General features: G+C 40.3%; 3 protein-coding genes across 6 annotated transcripts in view; 1 reads left to right on the forward strand and 2 right to left on the reverse strand.

The window, feature by feature from the left end:
• The window catches only part of fam53c (family with sequence similarity 53 member C), a 10,239-nt gene extending 7,502 nt beyond the window's left edge, over window positions 1–2,737 (reverse strand). The window contains exon 1 of the mRNA XM_032533400.1: window positions 2,398–2,737. The gene's annotated coding sequence lies outside the window, so the exon portion shown is untranslated. The remainder of the gene's footprint in view (window positions 1–2,397) is intronic.
• A 941-nt stretch (window positions 2,738–3,678) lies between these two features.
• On the reverse strand, window positions 3,679–10,211 carry slbp2 (stem-loop binding protein 2). 3 transcript variants are annotated; one of them, XM_032533692.1, is made up of 9 exons: window positions 10,054–10,208; window positions 8,496–8,651; window positions 8,132–8,212; window positions 7,698–7,775; window positions 6,450–6,593; window positions 5,870–6,040; window positions 5,507–5,669; window positions 5,182–5,311; window positions 3,679–4,470 (listed from the first exon to the last, which is right to left on the reverse strand). In XM_032533692.1, exons 1-9 carry the CDS (start codon window positions 10,104–10,106, stop codon window positions 4,406–4,408), a joined length of 1,041 nt encoding a protein of 346 aa, XP_032389583.1. In that variant the 5' UTR covers window positions 10,107–10,208; the 3' UTR covers window positions 3,679–4,405. The 3 variants fall into 3 exon arrangements, with proteins under 3 accessions (XP_032389583.1, XP_032389585.1, XP_032389586.1); XM_032533694.1 differs by having other exon boundaries at window positions 4,369–4,470; window positions 8,496–8,639; window positions 10,054–10,211; XM_032533695.1 differs by lacking the exon at window positions 3,679–4,470 and having other exon boundaries at window positions 5,212–5,352; window positions 10,054–10,211.
• Window positions 10,212–11,367: 1,156 nt separating this feature from the next.
• Window positions 11,368–14,606, forward strand: zmat2 (zinc finger, matrin-type 2). Of its 2 annotated transcripts, XM_032533697.1 has the most exons (7): window positions 11,368–11,456; window positions 12,959–13,058; window positions 13,287–13,410; window positions 13,646–13,719; window positions 13,814–13,959; window positions 14,053–14,224; window positions 14,257–14,606. In XM_032533697.1, exons 1-6 carry the CDS (start codon window positions 11,439–11,441, stop codon window positions 14,194–14,196), a joined length of 606 nt encoding a protein of 201 aa, XP_032389588.1. In that variant the 5' UTR covers window positions 11,368–11,438; the 3' UTR covers window positions 14,197–14,224; window positions 14,257–14,606. The 2 variants fall into 2 exon arrangements, with proteins under 2 accessions (XP_032389588.1, XP_032389587.1); XM_032533696.1 differs by having other exon boundaries at window positions 14,053–14,606.
• Window positions 14,607–14,823: the final 217 nt, after the last annotated feature.

The raw sequence follows: 14,823 nt of genomic DNA on the forward strand, positions 1-14,823 counted from the left end.
GGGAATGAGTTACAAAGACATTCTAAAAACCTGGCATTGTAAGGAATTGTTATTACCAAGAGGCATTTAAACGGAATATTGAGAGCCCAGATGCCGATGTTGCACCAAAATCTGTGACCTATCAGAAACTGTGACCGCAGAGGGCGCTGCTGCACATCGTTTGCCCGTGTGTGGTAGACAAGGGAGGGCGAAGAAAACCGTCTACGCAAACGGTGTAAACATCGATAGATTACATCCACGGGTGAAAGCTGTATGATTATTTGCACTTTGTTATTGCTTCCTAAGGAGAAAGAGTAAACCACTGGTGACCATATTAACCACCTCAGGCATAGTAACATATGTTTATTTCAATATACGCGAATAAAATATATTAAGGTACATTTAATCGGAAATGTTTCTAAACATGTATTTCTTTGTGACTGTATGCACGAGTTACATTTGTAATAACCTACCTAAAACCTTACACTAGATTTACATTTAAAACTTAAAATAATCATATTCTACTGTAAAGAAAATAAACATGTAATGGACCAGAACATTGGGTAAATTGTCAGATTATGTGACCCCACTATAACTGCTTAATAAAGGAGTTAAACTTCAAAATATTGTTTGGGGGAGTTATGTCATCCCTTCACACTAATAATGACACGTTTTCTTATTTATGGTCATCACAGAGCCAGTACCTCAGAGGTCACCTTATAGTTATAGGCTACGTTGTTATCATCAAAATACTATTTTGTGGCCACAAAAAAAGCATTTTTTGGTCACGTAATTAATTTTTTTATGGACATCATGTCTGGGGCTCCGTACGAATTGACCTGAACGTGACCTGAACGGATTGACTTGAAATAAACCTGAACACATAGCAATATTTCACAAAGCCTTCCCTCTCTGCATATCAGCCTCATGCATGTGAAAAGTATGACGTTAAAACAACCACCAAGTGTGAGGAAAAAGAAAACACTGAACTTGTCAAAAAAGGGTACATAATTGAGAATTGTATTAAAAAGGTCCAAAAAACTAATTTCTCTGATTCAACATTCACTGGAAACAATCTGCTCTAAATTCATCTAAATCGCTCGTTTAACACAAACGTTCTGCAGTTATTGTGTTCACTGTTTGGGTTAATTGTAGAGTTTATCAGATGTCCTGTGCTGTTAGTATGCTTTGAATATAATATGAAATATTCATAACATATGTATATGTACATATTGATTCCTAGAGAATTGAAAAAAGAATATCTTTATATCATATAGATAATAGGAAATATTCCACCCACTATTTCTAACTGATCCCCTCTCTGAAATACGATACAACATGTCAACACATGAACTGATGGAGTTTTGCCTCCTGGTCCAAATGAGGTCAGGTGCCACAAACAGTTGAGATCCTGACTGCACTTTCAGGGACTTTGAACTCCTGATGTTGGTTCCAGTGTCTGGAGTTACTGGTGTTACTGGGTTGTGATTAAAATAGTAGCAGTGTTTGGTGATGACAAGCTGACTCTGGCAGTGGAGGCCATTGTGCAGCATGAGCAGAGCCGCCTCTCTGATGCCGGACTGGCTGAGGCCGCTGGGCATCTCAGGCTGCTGCTAGCTTGTGGCTAACAGATCCCATTGTTTTCAATGAAGGATGCTAAAACACCGATATAGCGGTTTGAGTGCAGAATAAATGTGGGGATGTCATTATTTTTTTTTTTTCACATAAACTTCGTGTGGATTTTTTTTAAAATAATTCACATGTATGATGTTAATGCAGAAGGTTACATCACCGAGCAAGCTCGCGCTGCCGTGCAGTTCACCTGAACAGTTAGCTTGCTATAAATAATATGTCATCTCGTTATTACTTTCAAGGTCGGCACAACAAATTCAGCCATTTTGCTCGCTGAAACATATCGGCTGACGGAGGAATGTGTGCCTGCCACAGCCTCACTCACTCCCGGGGCTCAGTCTGGTCTGCACCGTGGGTCTGCGGGGCTAACAGGGAGCTACGCTGGCCGCCTGGCTGCATCCAGGGGCAGCAGCTAGCTAACGGGAGCTAACTGACCTGCCCAGGGTTAGCAGCGTTAGCGGCGGTGATTTCACAAACATACCCAGTAACTATCAGACGGGACGTTGTCGTATCTCGTCCTACCTCCAGCACTTAGCTGAGAGAGGTTATTTCTGAATAAACCTGACTGCCTCACAGGCTAATTCACATCCAGAATCAGCGGCAGCTAACAATAATAATAACGGGGATGTTATTAACGTCTGGACGGCCTATGAGCTCTCCGAGCAGCATGTGAGGAGGAAAACACGGCGGGATGCTGCGGGATGGAGCAGCCCTGAATAGCTAGCTACTAGAGAACCACCAAACAAGCGATCATTTTTCTCACGCTCAGTCGGCTGGCATGCTTACCTTATCGGGCTGCACCTCCGGGTGACGGGGTGAAGCGGCTCTGGTGGGTGCAGCGGGCTGGCAGACAGCGGCGGACTCGGTGTATTGACCCAGTATTATTAAAGAGCACCGCTCCGTCTGCCGCCGCCGCTGTCAGCACCAAACCGACCACAATGAATTAAAGTCAGGATTTAACCACACACCGCGAGCACAACGGGTTCCGGGATAAACCTAAACATCGGCGGTAATCAATGTCCAATGTCTTGTAATTATTACAACATAATAACGAATCTGCGTGCACACGCCCGTGAGCGGTAGGCATTCATAAATAACATTTACGGTGCCAGGCAAGAGGAGGAGGGGCGGTGCTACTCATCACCCCGCACCAGCACCTGCCACATATTTATATTCTTTTTTTAATTCACATCACTCCAACTAACAACGAATTATTAAAATTAAAACACAACATAAATAAGATTCAGTAAGTGTCAGAAGAGAACCGGAATGCTGGATGATGGGAGTTGTAGTTTAAAGCCTGATCAGAGAAGCTTGTTTACAGCAGATCTGCGGTCTGTTTTGCCTGCCAAGTCAGTTCTGCTGTTACTATTAAATCATCCAGATTGTTTAGGAGATGGAACCGTGAACGCTGCAGTTAAAGGACAAACACAGAAACAAATTCACCGTCAGATCAGACTGATGCTGTCCGGCTACAGCAGCACACCGTGTGGACGAAAACACATCCATCCTCTGCAGAGCACGACTAACTTAACCTAGACTGATCAACTGCTTGCATTAGTTAAGAGTTGAAGAGCATTTGAATAGCACCATTTGAGCATAGTTTTAAAAAGTGCTGCATATCACTCACGTTTCCCCCCCCACCACCACTCTGTATGGCCTGATTTTATTTATTTTTTTCCCCCCAGAAAGGGTGTGTAATTAGATATAAAAGAAAAGAACTAATTTTGCAACGTTGAGTACTTTAAACGTTCGGTTTTTAAAAGGGATGCACATTTGTAAAATCGTAAAGATTTCAAGACAAGTTCAAAGTCCTGGTTGTTGGCAATAAACTTTACATTTTATAAGTTATATTGTTTATTCACTGTAATAAATAATTTCAAATAGTCTAATTGAATGTTAAACGGCTGCCATTTGTAACTAATATCCTACAGCCATAGAGAGAACAATGGTCCCCTGGACACAAATAGGCCCCCCCCCCCCCCCCCCCCCCCCCCACCCCCCCCCCCCCTGATATACTGTCCAATGAAGACAATACATATTTTAGAAGAAAAACAGGTCAGCCTGTGAATTTATAACACTTTATTTACATCTTTATTAATCACATATTTCAGCTTTGCTCTCGATATTCAAGCAGCATTAAATGACAAATTGGGAAACACAAAAAGTAAAAGAACTCACAACACAAAGTGACAGCCGTTTTCCCCTCCATTAATCAAGGTTTGTTTTTTAGAAAAAACATGGGAGGTAGAGAAAGGAGCTGCTGATCTAGACAGAGCATGAAGGTGACAGTAGGACAAAGACAACAGCCTGTAGAGAGGCAATAAAGTGACGCCAAATAGGAGTAATAAAGTTAATGTGAGTAAAGTACCAACAAAAACAAAAAAAAGAATATAGCAGCTTTTCCCATCAGTGCAGGACTCTAAAACATGATCAAGGTGGGGAGTGCTCCATCTGATGCAGTTCAACAGAAATACAGAAAGTGCAAATTAAAGTACCATGCTCAGGTCAAAGTGTTCAGCTGAGAGGAGGGTGGTTCATCTCAGTTCTCTTCAGGTTGCAGCCCTCCTCGTGGAGGGGCGGATGTAACTCGGGATCAAGGATCAATCACATCCCTGCTGTCGTTATAGTAAATCTTCAACCATCTTAAAAAGACAAATGTACTGGAAACAAACTTTACTCCAACACATTCAGGATCGACAACATCCCATCGAGTTATCGCAACGATAAATCTAGGAGTTGACAGGACAACTACACCTCACTTGTTTCAGACAAGTGGAGATCCAGGGACTTCTCAGTATGGATTCCACAAGAGCTGGTCAGAGAAAACAGGAACCTGCTGGTCATCAGAGCCAAAATCTACCAGAACACAAATATGGAATAAATTAAACTAGTCAAGAGATGAAATGCAAGAAATAGGGCAGAAAAAATAAAATAGAAATTGTCCGGAACTTTGGGTTTAACATTTTTACAGAATTTCTCAGAGCTTCTATAGCTAAGAAATCTTTAGTTCCCCAAAGACTCAGTGGCAATATCTTACTGCTCTAACCAGTTTCAAACTTCAGTTAACTTGTAAATCTTTGAGAGGCCTGAACAAAAAGTTTATCACTGCAATTACTCTTCACGGATTTAAAAAAGAAAAAGACTTATAGCCGTTTTATTAATGAGGTTAGTTGAGCAAGTTTCATGTTGTTCCGTTTCAAGACTGATGGTAAAGTTTTTGTTCCATGGAATATTCTTGGATTTCTACAGAAATCCTGAAAAGGTCACTTTTACCATTACACTTTGAGTTTCCTCTAAACTAGTACGTTTAGTCAAGTACTGTACTTAAGTTCCTCTACTACCTCAAGTTTGTACCTCTATTAAAGCTGTACAAAGTGATGAACACAACCCTTCAATAAATTATTAATACTACATATATTCTCCTGCATAATTGATACTTTTGGTTCGGTTAGTCATATTTTGATGCTAGTACTTTTACTTTAGTAAGATTTGGAGTGCAGGACTTTTAACTTACTACACAGTAGTATTACTACTTTTACAAAGTAAAATATCAGAATAGTTTCTCACCTTGGCCGTTGTCGGCCTCCAGCAGGAGGCGGAGCCAGTCGGTCATGCTGTCATTAGTGGGCAGCCGATTGCTGAAGGAGTAGCTCAGGCCGGGAGGAGAGCGAAGAGTCCTGTGATTCATCTCTGCCTCCTGACAGGACAAAAACAGCATTGCACAAGTTTCCCCCATGTCTTTGCTGTTAGAGATGTGCAAAGCATCCAACGTTTTCCCCTAAAAAACAACTAACTCTATACAAAGGTTAAGTTGGCCTTTAGGACCTCAGCATTTTTAAAATCCACACAGTTTTTAAAAGATAATATATTAATCCGGCTGTTGAGCCGTTACCGGAGAGAGCGGGACGTTCCAGGTTCCAGGGCCATCCCGTGACATCATGGCAGATAGAGGACACACAAAGGAGGCTTTAGAGGCTGCTGGAGTCTCCTTCTCTCTCTGTTTGTCTCCTCCATCCTCACACAGGTCAGAGGTCATCTTCGCCAGCTGGCTTTGCCTGAAATAAAAATGGCAAACGGAGCTCAACTAACTACGAAGAGTCATCATAAAAAAATAAAAAAAGTTTCTAAGTAAATTTTTCCCCTTAAAATACTAAAAGTCAATCACAACATCCCTAACTTCTGATTCATTAATTCAATAAATAAATCACAAAAACTAATTAGTTGCAGCTCTAGTCCAGACATTCCTTCCACCCACAGTTGCTCCACCGGGTCCTGTGTGTCAGCGCCATCCGGCTGGTTGTCAGTCGGAGGGTCCCACAGGTGCAGAGCTCGCCTCCACAGACGCACCTGCATGTCCCAGGAGCGCCGGCTGTACTTCCTGTACTTATTGGGAGTGGACGGGTGGAGCTTAGGATCCCTCATATGTCTAAGGAAGAGTGGTCAGATTTTAAAGAGCAGGTACTACATAGTCAGATTATACGTTTCTCTTAGTAACTTAATCATGTTTCCCTCCGCTGCATTTTATCTGCTCTGTGTGAAAGTCAAAAATGCCATCGCTAATCTGTTAGATGCCAACATGTAGGCTCGTTAGTGAACCAAAATGACAAATAAAAATCAGATCAAGACTCTGTAAAAGCTCATTAAATTGTAATGTCAGCTACAGGTAGGTACTGCCGGGTTTTTTTGGGACACATTTTAGTCGACATTTGTTTTCAGTTAGTCAAAGTGTGAAACTGTCCCAGGATTACTTTGGATTCTCAGGCAAGTTCTGCAGCCCCCCCCACCCCCAAGATTTCTAAGTGGATGTATGAACGTAAATTTTGGATTTTCCTCACTTGGGGACTTGCTGCACGTAGTTCTGGTAGCCGCTGGTGTTTTTGCCGTACTGGATCTGCTTCTGCCGCCGCTTCATAACTGCAGCGTTGGTCTCAGTGTTGGCTGGGTCCGGGACGCGAGGGTAGCAACGACCGAGAGGGGGCCTGCAGGGACCAGATATAGGTTCAATTACAAAAGACACCCTGTGGAGCGTTTGACCACTAGTAGCGCCATGGGTACATTGGTCACAGTTGTATGCATGATGTTTAACTGCTTGACATTTTGGAACGTCACAGCCACCAAATGTCAAAGAAGACGTTCGCAAGCTTGCCAACATGGAGGTCATCAACGCCCTGTGTTGGGCACTAGTTCTGGAGAGACCTGCTGCTGTTGGATTTTGTTTTAAATTATTTATTTTTTTTAATGCTGGGAGTAAAATTAAATTCCATTCACCTTATTTGTTTAAAAAATAAAAAAAAAAAAGCGGAAATCTCAAAACCTAAATAAAAATCAGATATTTTTTTTTTCCTCCAACCAAAAAACAAATTGAGAAATAAAAAAAAAAGGATCAAAAAAATTACTTGTAGCTCAGTCACCATAGAGCAAACATCCTTTACAATTTCACATATTGTAGTTTGAATATTTTAGATTTTTTATAAAATACTGCAACCCTGCACCTTTGACATTTGTTAATTAGTTGATGCATTAAGTCAATAAAGTGACAAAAAAAAAAAAAAGTCAATGATTGGCAACAACATTGATTTTGATGCCTTGCGTCAAATATACTATAGTATCAGGGTCCTCGGAGAGCACAGACCCCCGCCAACGTCTTCCCTTTCTTGGCCTATTCTACAACCTTGCAAGTTTCATGAAAATCAGTAGATTTTCCATAATCCTGCTAATAGTTTGTCTATTAACAAAGTCGCTAGTGAAACCAGGAAAATAGCATGCATTCACCCATAGGGCAAACATGACAAAATGTATCTGGTGGAAAATAGAAAAACTACAATGTTGATGCCAGGGCTCTAAAGTAAAAGTCTGATATAAAAGGAATGCATGATTTTATTCTGTAAAGGCTGTGGATTTAAAAAAAAAAAAAAAAAAAAAAAAAGGGTTAAATGGGAACAAAAAATAAAATTCTAGAAAATCAAAACCTCACCCCTTGCTAAAACGTTAAATTTAAAACTAAAAGGGAAAGATGTCCCACCTAACACACAAGGGTTAAACGTTTTCCGTTTGTTGAGCAGCTGTACTCTGAGCGTACTGACCTCTTGTCCAGATCGTCCGTCCCCACAGCCACACTGCTGGTGGACACTTTGAGGATACAACGCTCCAGTATGGACGGCCTGCAGGAAGACAGACAGTTTAGCGTGACCGTAGACAGGGTGGATATAATAGTTTCATTAAAAAAAAAAAAAAAAAAAAAAAGTACTTCTACGTGCACATTGTATAATTTCTAAAAACAAAGATTTGAACTTCAATGTCATTTAGTCTATCAATTTTCTGTCTTATGCTAAGCAGCTTCATATTTACTTCACAGTAAAGTTTTATTGACTGAGTCAACGTGGCTGCTCTGACATGAAGCATGTTGGCGTTAAAGTTTCTGTCTGTAATTTAAATTATCTAGGCTGTTAAAATTGATGCAAAAATAAACATGTGAGAGTCTCTGCTCTTTGCAATAAAGTAAACAAAGTTGTCGGACCTGCGAGGTTTGTTGTTGGCAGCTCTCTCTCGTCCTCGCGGGCTGCTGGCAGCAGCAGGAGACTGTGTAGGAGAGACGTTACTGTGATGAAGAGAAGGAGGAGGAAGAGTACAATAAGAAGTAATCAATGAGTGGGAGATTTGACCTACTGTTTTGATGTGAACTGGTTAATTTTAAATCACCAAATTTGTTTACAGTGTATTTCTACACTGTAGTATTACTGCTCTTACTTCAGTAAAAGATCAGAGTACTTCTAAACAGACCGCTGATCAATGCAGAAATTCAAGATGTCGTTGTCTTCATCATCAAAAATGCTCTTCAGAACTTGTAGCTCCATCCAGAGACCTCCAGGTGGGTTTCTTACCTGACCAAGCTGTCGTAGACGGAGCTGCAGCCGGGGAGGAGCCACGGCTCGGGGGCGGAGCATCTGGAGGCGGGCAGAAGTGGGTCAGGGAGGCCATTCCACACGGCAGCCGACCAGCCCTTCACACAAACGCATGACCACGGACTGAAACAGAAGCTGAGGACAAAAAAATAAAACATATCACGGCTGTGGTCAAATAGTCAAAGAGATTACATCCTTAGTTCTTTCCTTAAACCACCAACATTGAAAAATGTCATGAGGTCAAAGGTCAAGGACAGGAGAATTTTTAAAAGGACTTAGGAGAAGTCAACCGTGATGCTCAGAGAATCCAATTGTACTTACACTCAGGCATGCAATTATGCAACCGCAGATTTTATAGACGTGGGTCTGCTGTGGTGAAACTACAATGTTCTGAAAAGTGACTATTAAAAGCATCTTCGATACTTTACCTTGTGAGTGTTTCACGCAAGCTATATTCATCTTCTTTTTTTTTTTTAAATATATAAGCTTGATTAGCCTACCAAAAATTAAAAATTAAAAAAAACACCATTTGGACAGATAGCCTAGCTGTCTGGAGTTACACATAAAAATAAAAAAAAATAAACTGGAGTTTAAAATGCCAACACAAAGAAAGCGGAACGTGACGGATATCCGGCAGAATTTCCAGCGGCATTTGAATAATCCCGGAAATGAAACTTTGTCTTTGTATAAACTATTCTTGGAGGTAGACAACTGAAAAGGTCCTGCATTTAAAACAATTGTTTTATATCCATGGCATCTTCACCCTCAAAGTGAGAAGCCTTTCGCGCTTTTTTTAAATTTAGTCTAAAATTTTAGATTTGTATTATTAGGATTATCGTTAGCCACAATTTGTGTATTTTAAAATACATTTTGAGTAGCCTATATGGTATTTCACTGTTACATTCCTTCTCTTGACTACTTTTAAAACAGGGTTTTTGTTTATTAAGTGAATGAAACATTGTTTCTTGCATTTATCTATTATATAAATCTAGCAAATATTTTTTTTATTGGGAATTCCAAATAAATTGTCCAATCAAAAAAAGAAAAACAAATAAGCCAATTAAATGTTTTAAGCAGCAATTTAAAAAAAGAAGAAGTTTATGACTTGATAACATACCAAATGATAAATTATATTTACTACAAAGAGCCCTGTCCTTTAGAAAAAAACAAACTATAAAAGAACAGATTAGCATTATATTTAACTGAGAAACGTGCAGTATAGAGGAGTTTTTTTTAACCCTAGGCTTGTGTATAACCTCCACCAATCAGGCAGCCTGAGAGGTAGTTTATCACTCAGCATAAATTTAAAAAAAAAAAGCAATTAAAATATAAATAAATATTTTGACGCAAGGAGGAAAATGTTCCCCTTCCAAGTAATAAAGACTGATTTGGCGAACATATTCTGTGGGTAGCCTATAATCCGGGTCTTTGCCGGGTCAGTTGACCTGGGGCTATGTGTGAAAAGAACGTGTCTATGTGCAGCTCCCTGATTTAAACAATAAAAATATGAAACGTGTTTCCCCTTGTTGTTACAGACCTGGAGGAAAGTAGTGGGCTCTGTGCTGCCGTCTCCACCTCGCTGGTTGACATTTTTGCAGAATGAGTTTGGCGCCTTCAGTTCAAACGGACAGACGCCATTGTTCCGCTTTCACAGCTCTTTAATGAGCCGCACCTGAGGGGGGCGGGGCCTGCACGCCAAGACCAACCTGGACTGCTTCCGGTCCGGCAGAGGATGGAGATGCAGCCTCTGGATGCTGAAGGATGACAGTAGTGTAACAGTTACTTGAATATGCTGAGAGTTTAGACTTTAACTGGAAGCAACAACAACAAAAAACTAAATCAAACTAAATTAATTGAATAAAATAATTGGGGACTTCAGGAAGTGGCCGGGCCGGCGGGCCGGCTCTGTGGTCGGCATGAAGCTGGACTCACTGGTGACGGTGGCAGAGAGGAGGACATGGACAAACTGCTGGACATTACTGACAATGCCAGCCCACCCCTGCACACCGTCATCAGCACCCAGAGGAGCCGGTTCAGTGGAAGGTGCTCCTTCCCAAGTGCCGGACAACAGACCAAGGACTCCTTTGTCCCTCATGCCATCCGACTATACACTCCTCACTAGGGGGGAGGAGGAAATAGGGCAGAGAGGACAATAAATACATACATACATAAACAACATCATACATACATATATACATACATAACATACATACATACATACAACATACATACATACATACATACTACATACATACATGCACACCTGGACTTAAATTCACACCTGGTCAATTATAATCATTTTTAACACTGGACTAAACACTGACACTTTAATAATAATTTATGGTCTTTTCTTTGTTTATTTGACAAATGTTCTTTAGTTGTTATAATTTTTATGGTATTTTGTTGATTTTGTTGTCTTATACTGTTTTTTATTATTTTTTATTCTTGTTCTTGCTAAAAAAATGCTGTGGAACTTCAATTTCCTGCGGGAGTCATCCCAAAGGATCAATAAAGAGAAGTCTAAGTCTATGTCTAAGTGTGACTGTTGATGCCCATGAACACCCTAAATGACTTCATGACAATGTGGTGTTATAATAATATAATCTTCTGCTCAGTAATGGATGATAAAGCATGAAATGGCTTACTGTGGTAGCCTACTGTATTTTGTTACAAAGGAAAGTAATTTCTTTCTTTCTAATTTCTGTTAAATTGATGTGGTTTCTCTGTACGCAGAAGATAACAACAGTGAAATCCAGTGGCTTATTCCTCTTATTAATTAAATGAATATTGTCCTAATATAACTAATCCATTAATTAATTCAACACAGCCTATGATACGTCTCCGCTCCAGCAGGCGGCGGTGTTTTGCTTTTTAAAACACTGCGACAGGCGAGGCCGTCTGTTTTGTTACTCGGTAAACAAGATGGCGTCCGGCAGTGGGGTGAGTTTCTGATCTGTTTTTGTGTCTGTTAAATATGTAAAAATGACTTAAATCTTCCGTGACTTGCACTTCGGTCCGGATGTGTATTTTTATCAGCGCTGCTAATGCCCCAGGCTGACTCGGTTTAAAGTGTTAATAACGTTTGAAGCGGCTCCTCGGCTAACAGCTAGCTAGAGTTCTCTTAATACAACCATGCTAGAGACCAGATAACAATGTCAACGTTTACCGTTTTATTTCAAATTAAAATTACTGTTTCATGAAATATTTAAAACTAATGTTTCCTTAATCATTTGTTTTTAATGTGTGTTGGTGTATGACTGTTTGCTGCGCTACTGAAGCGGAATAACTCTGCTAAATGTTAATCTATGCTCTGCTAACCGCAACAACAATGATACTTCCGGCCAGATTCCTTCAGAATAAAAGCATAATCACAAACACATAAACAGATTACATTAAGACTATAACGTTTCATTATGGAAAAAAAATATTCAGATACCTTCGTTTAATCTATTTATTTTAACCGGATGAACGATTTTAGTCCTCGGACGTCTGAATCTCAAGTGTTGTTACCGGTTTCAATCACCGGATCTATTTGTTTTGGAGAAATATCATCTGTGCATAATTCATCTCCCTGAAACAACCTCCTCGAGGTCTTAAAAAGTATAAAGTTAACATTAAAATATTCTTAAAGTAACAAAGGTAAAAGTAACGTCACGTGTTATGCAGAATGGCCCATTTTAGAAAATATGTATTATTTACGAAGATGATCTGGTGATTCTTTGTCCATATAGTGCTGGCTAACAGTTACTAATGGTCTGGCTCGGACTTTGACATTAAGTACAATTCTAAGGAGAGTAATATGATGATGATGGCATGAGGCTACTTCTTAAAATTCCACGATGGGGCACTGCAAGCCAAATGTTTGTAAGTGTTGCTGTATCCACCTGTCCTGCTGTACTCAGGAATCTCATGTACAGATGTATGTGTGTAGACTAACTGAGTCATTCTACAGCAGAATTGCAACACTAGTGAACCCTGCAATAAGTGTGGTAAGGTTCACTTTGAGATTGTGGAACTATTGTAGTTTTAGTCTATATGCTAATATCTGAACACTCCTGTTGTGTATTGTTGAACTCTGTTTTAATTTTTTAATGTATGTGTTGTGCCTTGTATTTGTCTGTCTTTTGCTATGTTTTGTATCACGATATAGACCGTTTCCTGTGTGTCCTGAACAAAGTAAAGTCTCTTACTAGATTATAAGTACTAATGGATTTGTATGTAAATTGGTTTATGTTTCTGTATGCAAGTATTAAGTAATGGAGTATAAAGTACAATATTTACCTGTGAGATGTAGTGGAGTAGAAATATTAAGGAGCACAAGGACATTTTAGAAAAAGTACTGTACTTCCACCACTGGTTTTCCACAAAGGCACAAGTTTGTCCTCTCTGGCTTTAAATACTGTCTTCTTCTTCTTCTTCTTCTTCTTCTTCTTCTGTTGTAGTCCAGTAAGAATGACTTTCGTCGCAAGTGGGACAAAGATGAGTATGAAAACCTTGCTCAGAAACGACTCGCTGAGGAGAGAGACAAAGAGAGGCGAGATGGTGAGTAGATGCGTTTAGGGTTTAGAGCTTTCATAGTCCAAATGGCCATCATTAATTGTGAGACTCCTGAAACAGTTTATTCATTCTGAAAATCCACATCTGAGAAACTAAAACCACTTTGGGGAATTAATTATTGGTCATTATAATTCACATTATTCACTTATTATCATTGTGGTGGTGGTTTGACTGACATATTAACGGTATCACTCTCTCTTTCTCTCTCTTTAGGGAAAACGGCTCCGCCGGTCAAGCGGGAGCTCCTGCGCCACAGAGACTATAAAGTGGATCTTGAGTCCAAACTGGGGAAGACCATCGTCATCACAAAGACCACTCCTCAGGCTGAGATGGGCGGGTAAGGAGAGTTTCATGATAAAACCCAAATATGATATTTTCCCCTCTTTTTTAAACTGACACCAGAACCAGATTTTGTTTGACTTTTACTACGGATCTTCAAATTTTGTGACGTCCTCACCCTAAACCCTTGAACATAATTCTTACTTTAAATAAGTAAATCATCGTGTTAAATGACTGGAGTCTTTGGTAGAGATGGAGGAATTTTCACGATCTGTATTCTTCTTCTCTTTTAGTTACTACTGTAACGTCTGTGACTGCGTCGTGAAAGACTCCATCAACTTCCTGGATCACATTAATGGCAAAAAACGTGAGTTTACGAAGATGAAGTGACAATAAATCGGCTCAATGTTTGTTGTTGTGTAACCGTTTGTGTGTGTGTGTGTGTGTGTGTGTGTGTGCAGACCAGAGGAACCTGGGGATGTCGATGCGAGTCGAGCGCTCGTCTTTGGATCAGGTGAAGAAACGTTTTGAGGTGAACAAGAAGAAGATGGAGGAGAAGCAGAAGGAGTACCACTTTGAGGAGCGAATAAAGGAGCTGCGTGAGGAGGTGAGGAGAAGAGCGGACAGGAAGTGGAGGGCCCCGGGGGGGGTTGTGGTTTTATGATGCATACCTGACGGCCGATGTCCTCTGTGTTTTCAGGAGGAGAAGGCGAAGGCCTACAAGAAGGAGAAGCAGAAGGAGAGGAAACGGCGTGCAGAGGAGGACGTGGACTTTGAAGAGGACGACGAAATGGCGGCAGTGATGGGTTTCTCTGGCTTTGGCTCAGTTAAGAAGACTTACTGACGCGCTGCAGCTCCACAGTTTGGACCACCACACCCCAGGACAGGGTTCTCTTCCCCCCTTCACCCCCTCTCAGTCAGCTGGACTCTGAGACCAGAACCAGACTCTGAAAACAGCAAGTCCTGCTGCAGGTTCACAGTCCTGGCATCTTTCATTGTCCTTATTCAGACTTTTAAACCTGAAAATATTCTTTCTTTTTTTATAACAAACTCATATTTTTGGTCGTATATCCATCACTGTCGGTTCTGACCACATTTAATGAAGCAGCTTCCTGTCGGAGACGCACAGGGAAATGAATGTGAACATGCTCTAAATGTTCGTGGTAATCTCTGTGTTAGAAAACTTCCGAGCTGAGAGAGAAATGATGGGCAGTTGGACCAAAAATAAAACTGCAGCGGTTTCTTTTAAGTTGATGAGACGTCTTGACTGCGCCCCGTTCCAACTTCATTCAGATAAACATTTTCAGAAGAAGTTGTTGTTCATACAAAAATGCATTTAACAAGTTGAAATCAAAAAGTTTTGATTCAAAGATTCATATTCTGGTTACGAAAACTACTTTAGTTAGTTAAAAACTGATTTTTTTTTTTTTTATATCAAGAATCTGAATATTATTTCTGCATTTGACATTAA

This window comes from Etheostoma spectabile, chromosome 13 (genome assembly GCF_008692095.1).
Source record: "Etheostoma spectabile isolate EspeVRDwgs_2016 chromosome 13, UIUC_Espe_1.0, whole genome shotgun sequence".
NCBI classification, from domain to species: domain Eukaryota; kingdom Metazoa; phylum Chordata; class Actinopteri; order Perciformes; family Percidae; genus Etheostoma; species Etheostoma spectabile.

Excerpts from the sequence above, each read along its gene's own strand:
- slbp2 (XM_032533692.1), bottom strand. The coding sequence starts at position 10,106 with ATGTCAACCAGCGAGGTGGAGACGGCAGCACAGAGCCCACTACTTTCC. Across the intron at positions 7,776-8,131 it reads GCCAACAACAAACCTCGCAG|GCCGTCCATACTGGAGCGTT; the intron begins GTCCGACAACTT and ends GTCTTCCTGCAG. Across the intron at positions 6,594-7,697 it reads ACGGACGATCTGGACAAGAG|GCCCCCTCTCGGTCGTTGCT; the intron begins GTCAGTACGCTC and ends TGGTCCCTGCAG.
- zmat2 (XM_032533696.1), top strand. Across the intron at positions 13,059-13,286 it reads AGACAAAGAGAGGCGAGATG|GGAAAACGGCTCCGCCGGTC; the intron begins GTGAGTAGATGC and ends CTCTCTCTTTAG. Across the intron at positions 13,411-13,645 it reads CCTCAGGCTGAGATGGGCGG|TTACTACTGTAACGTCTGTG; the intron begins GTAAGGAGAGTT and ends CTTCTCTTTTAG.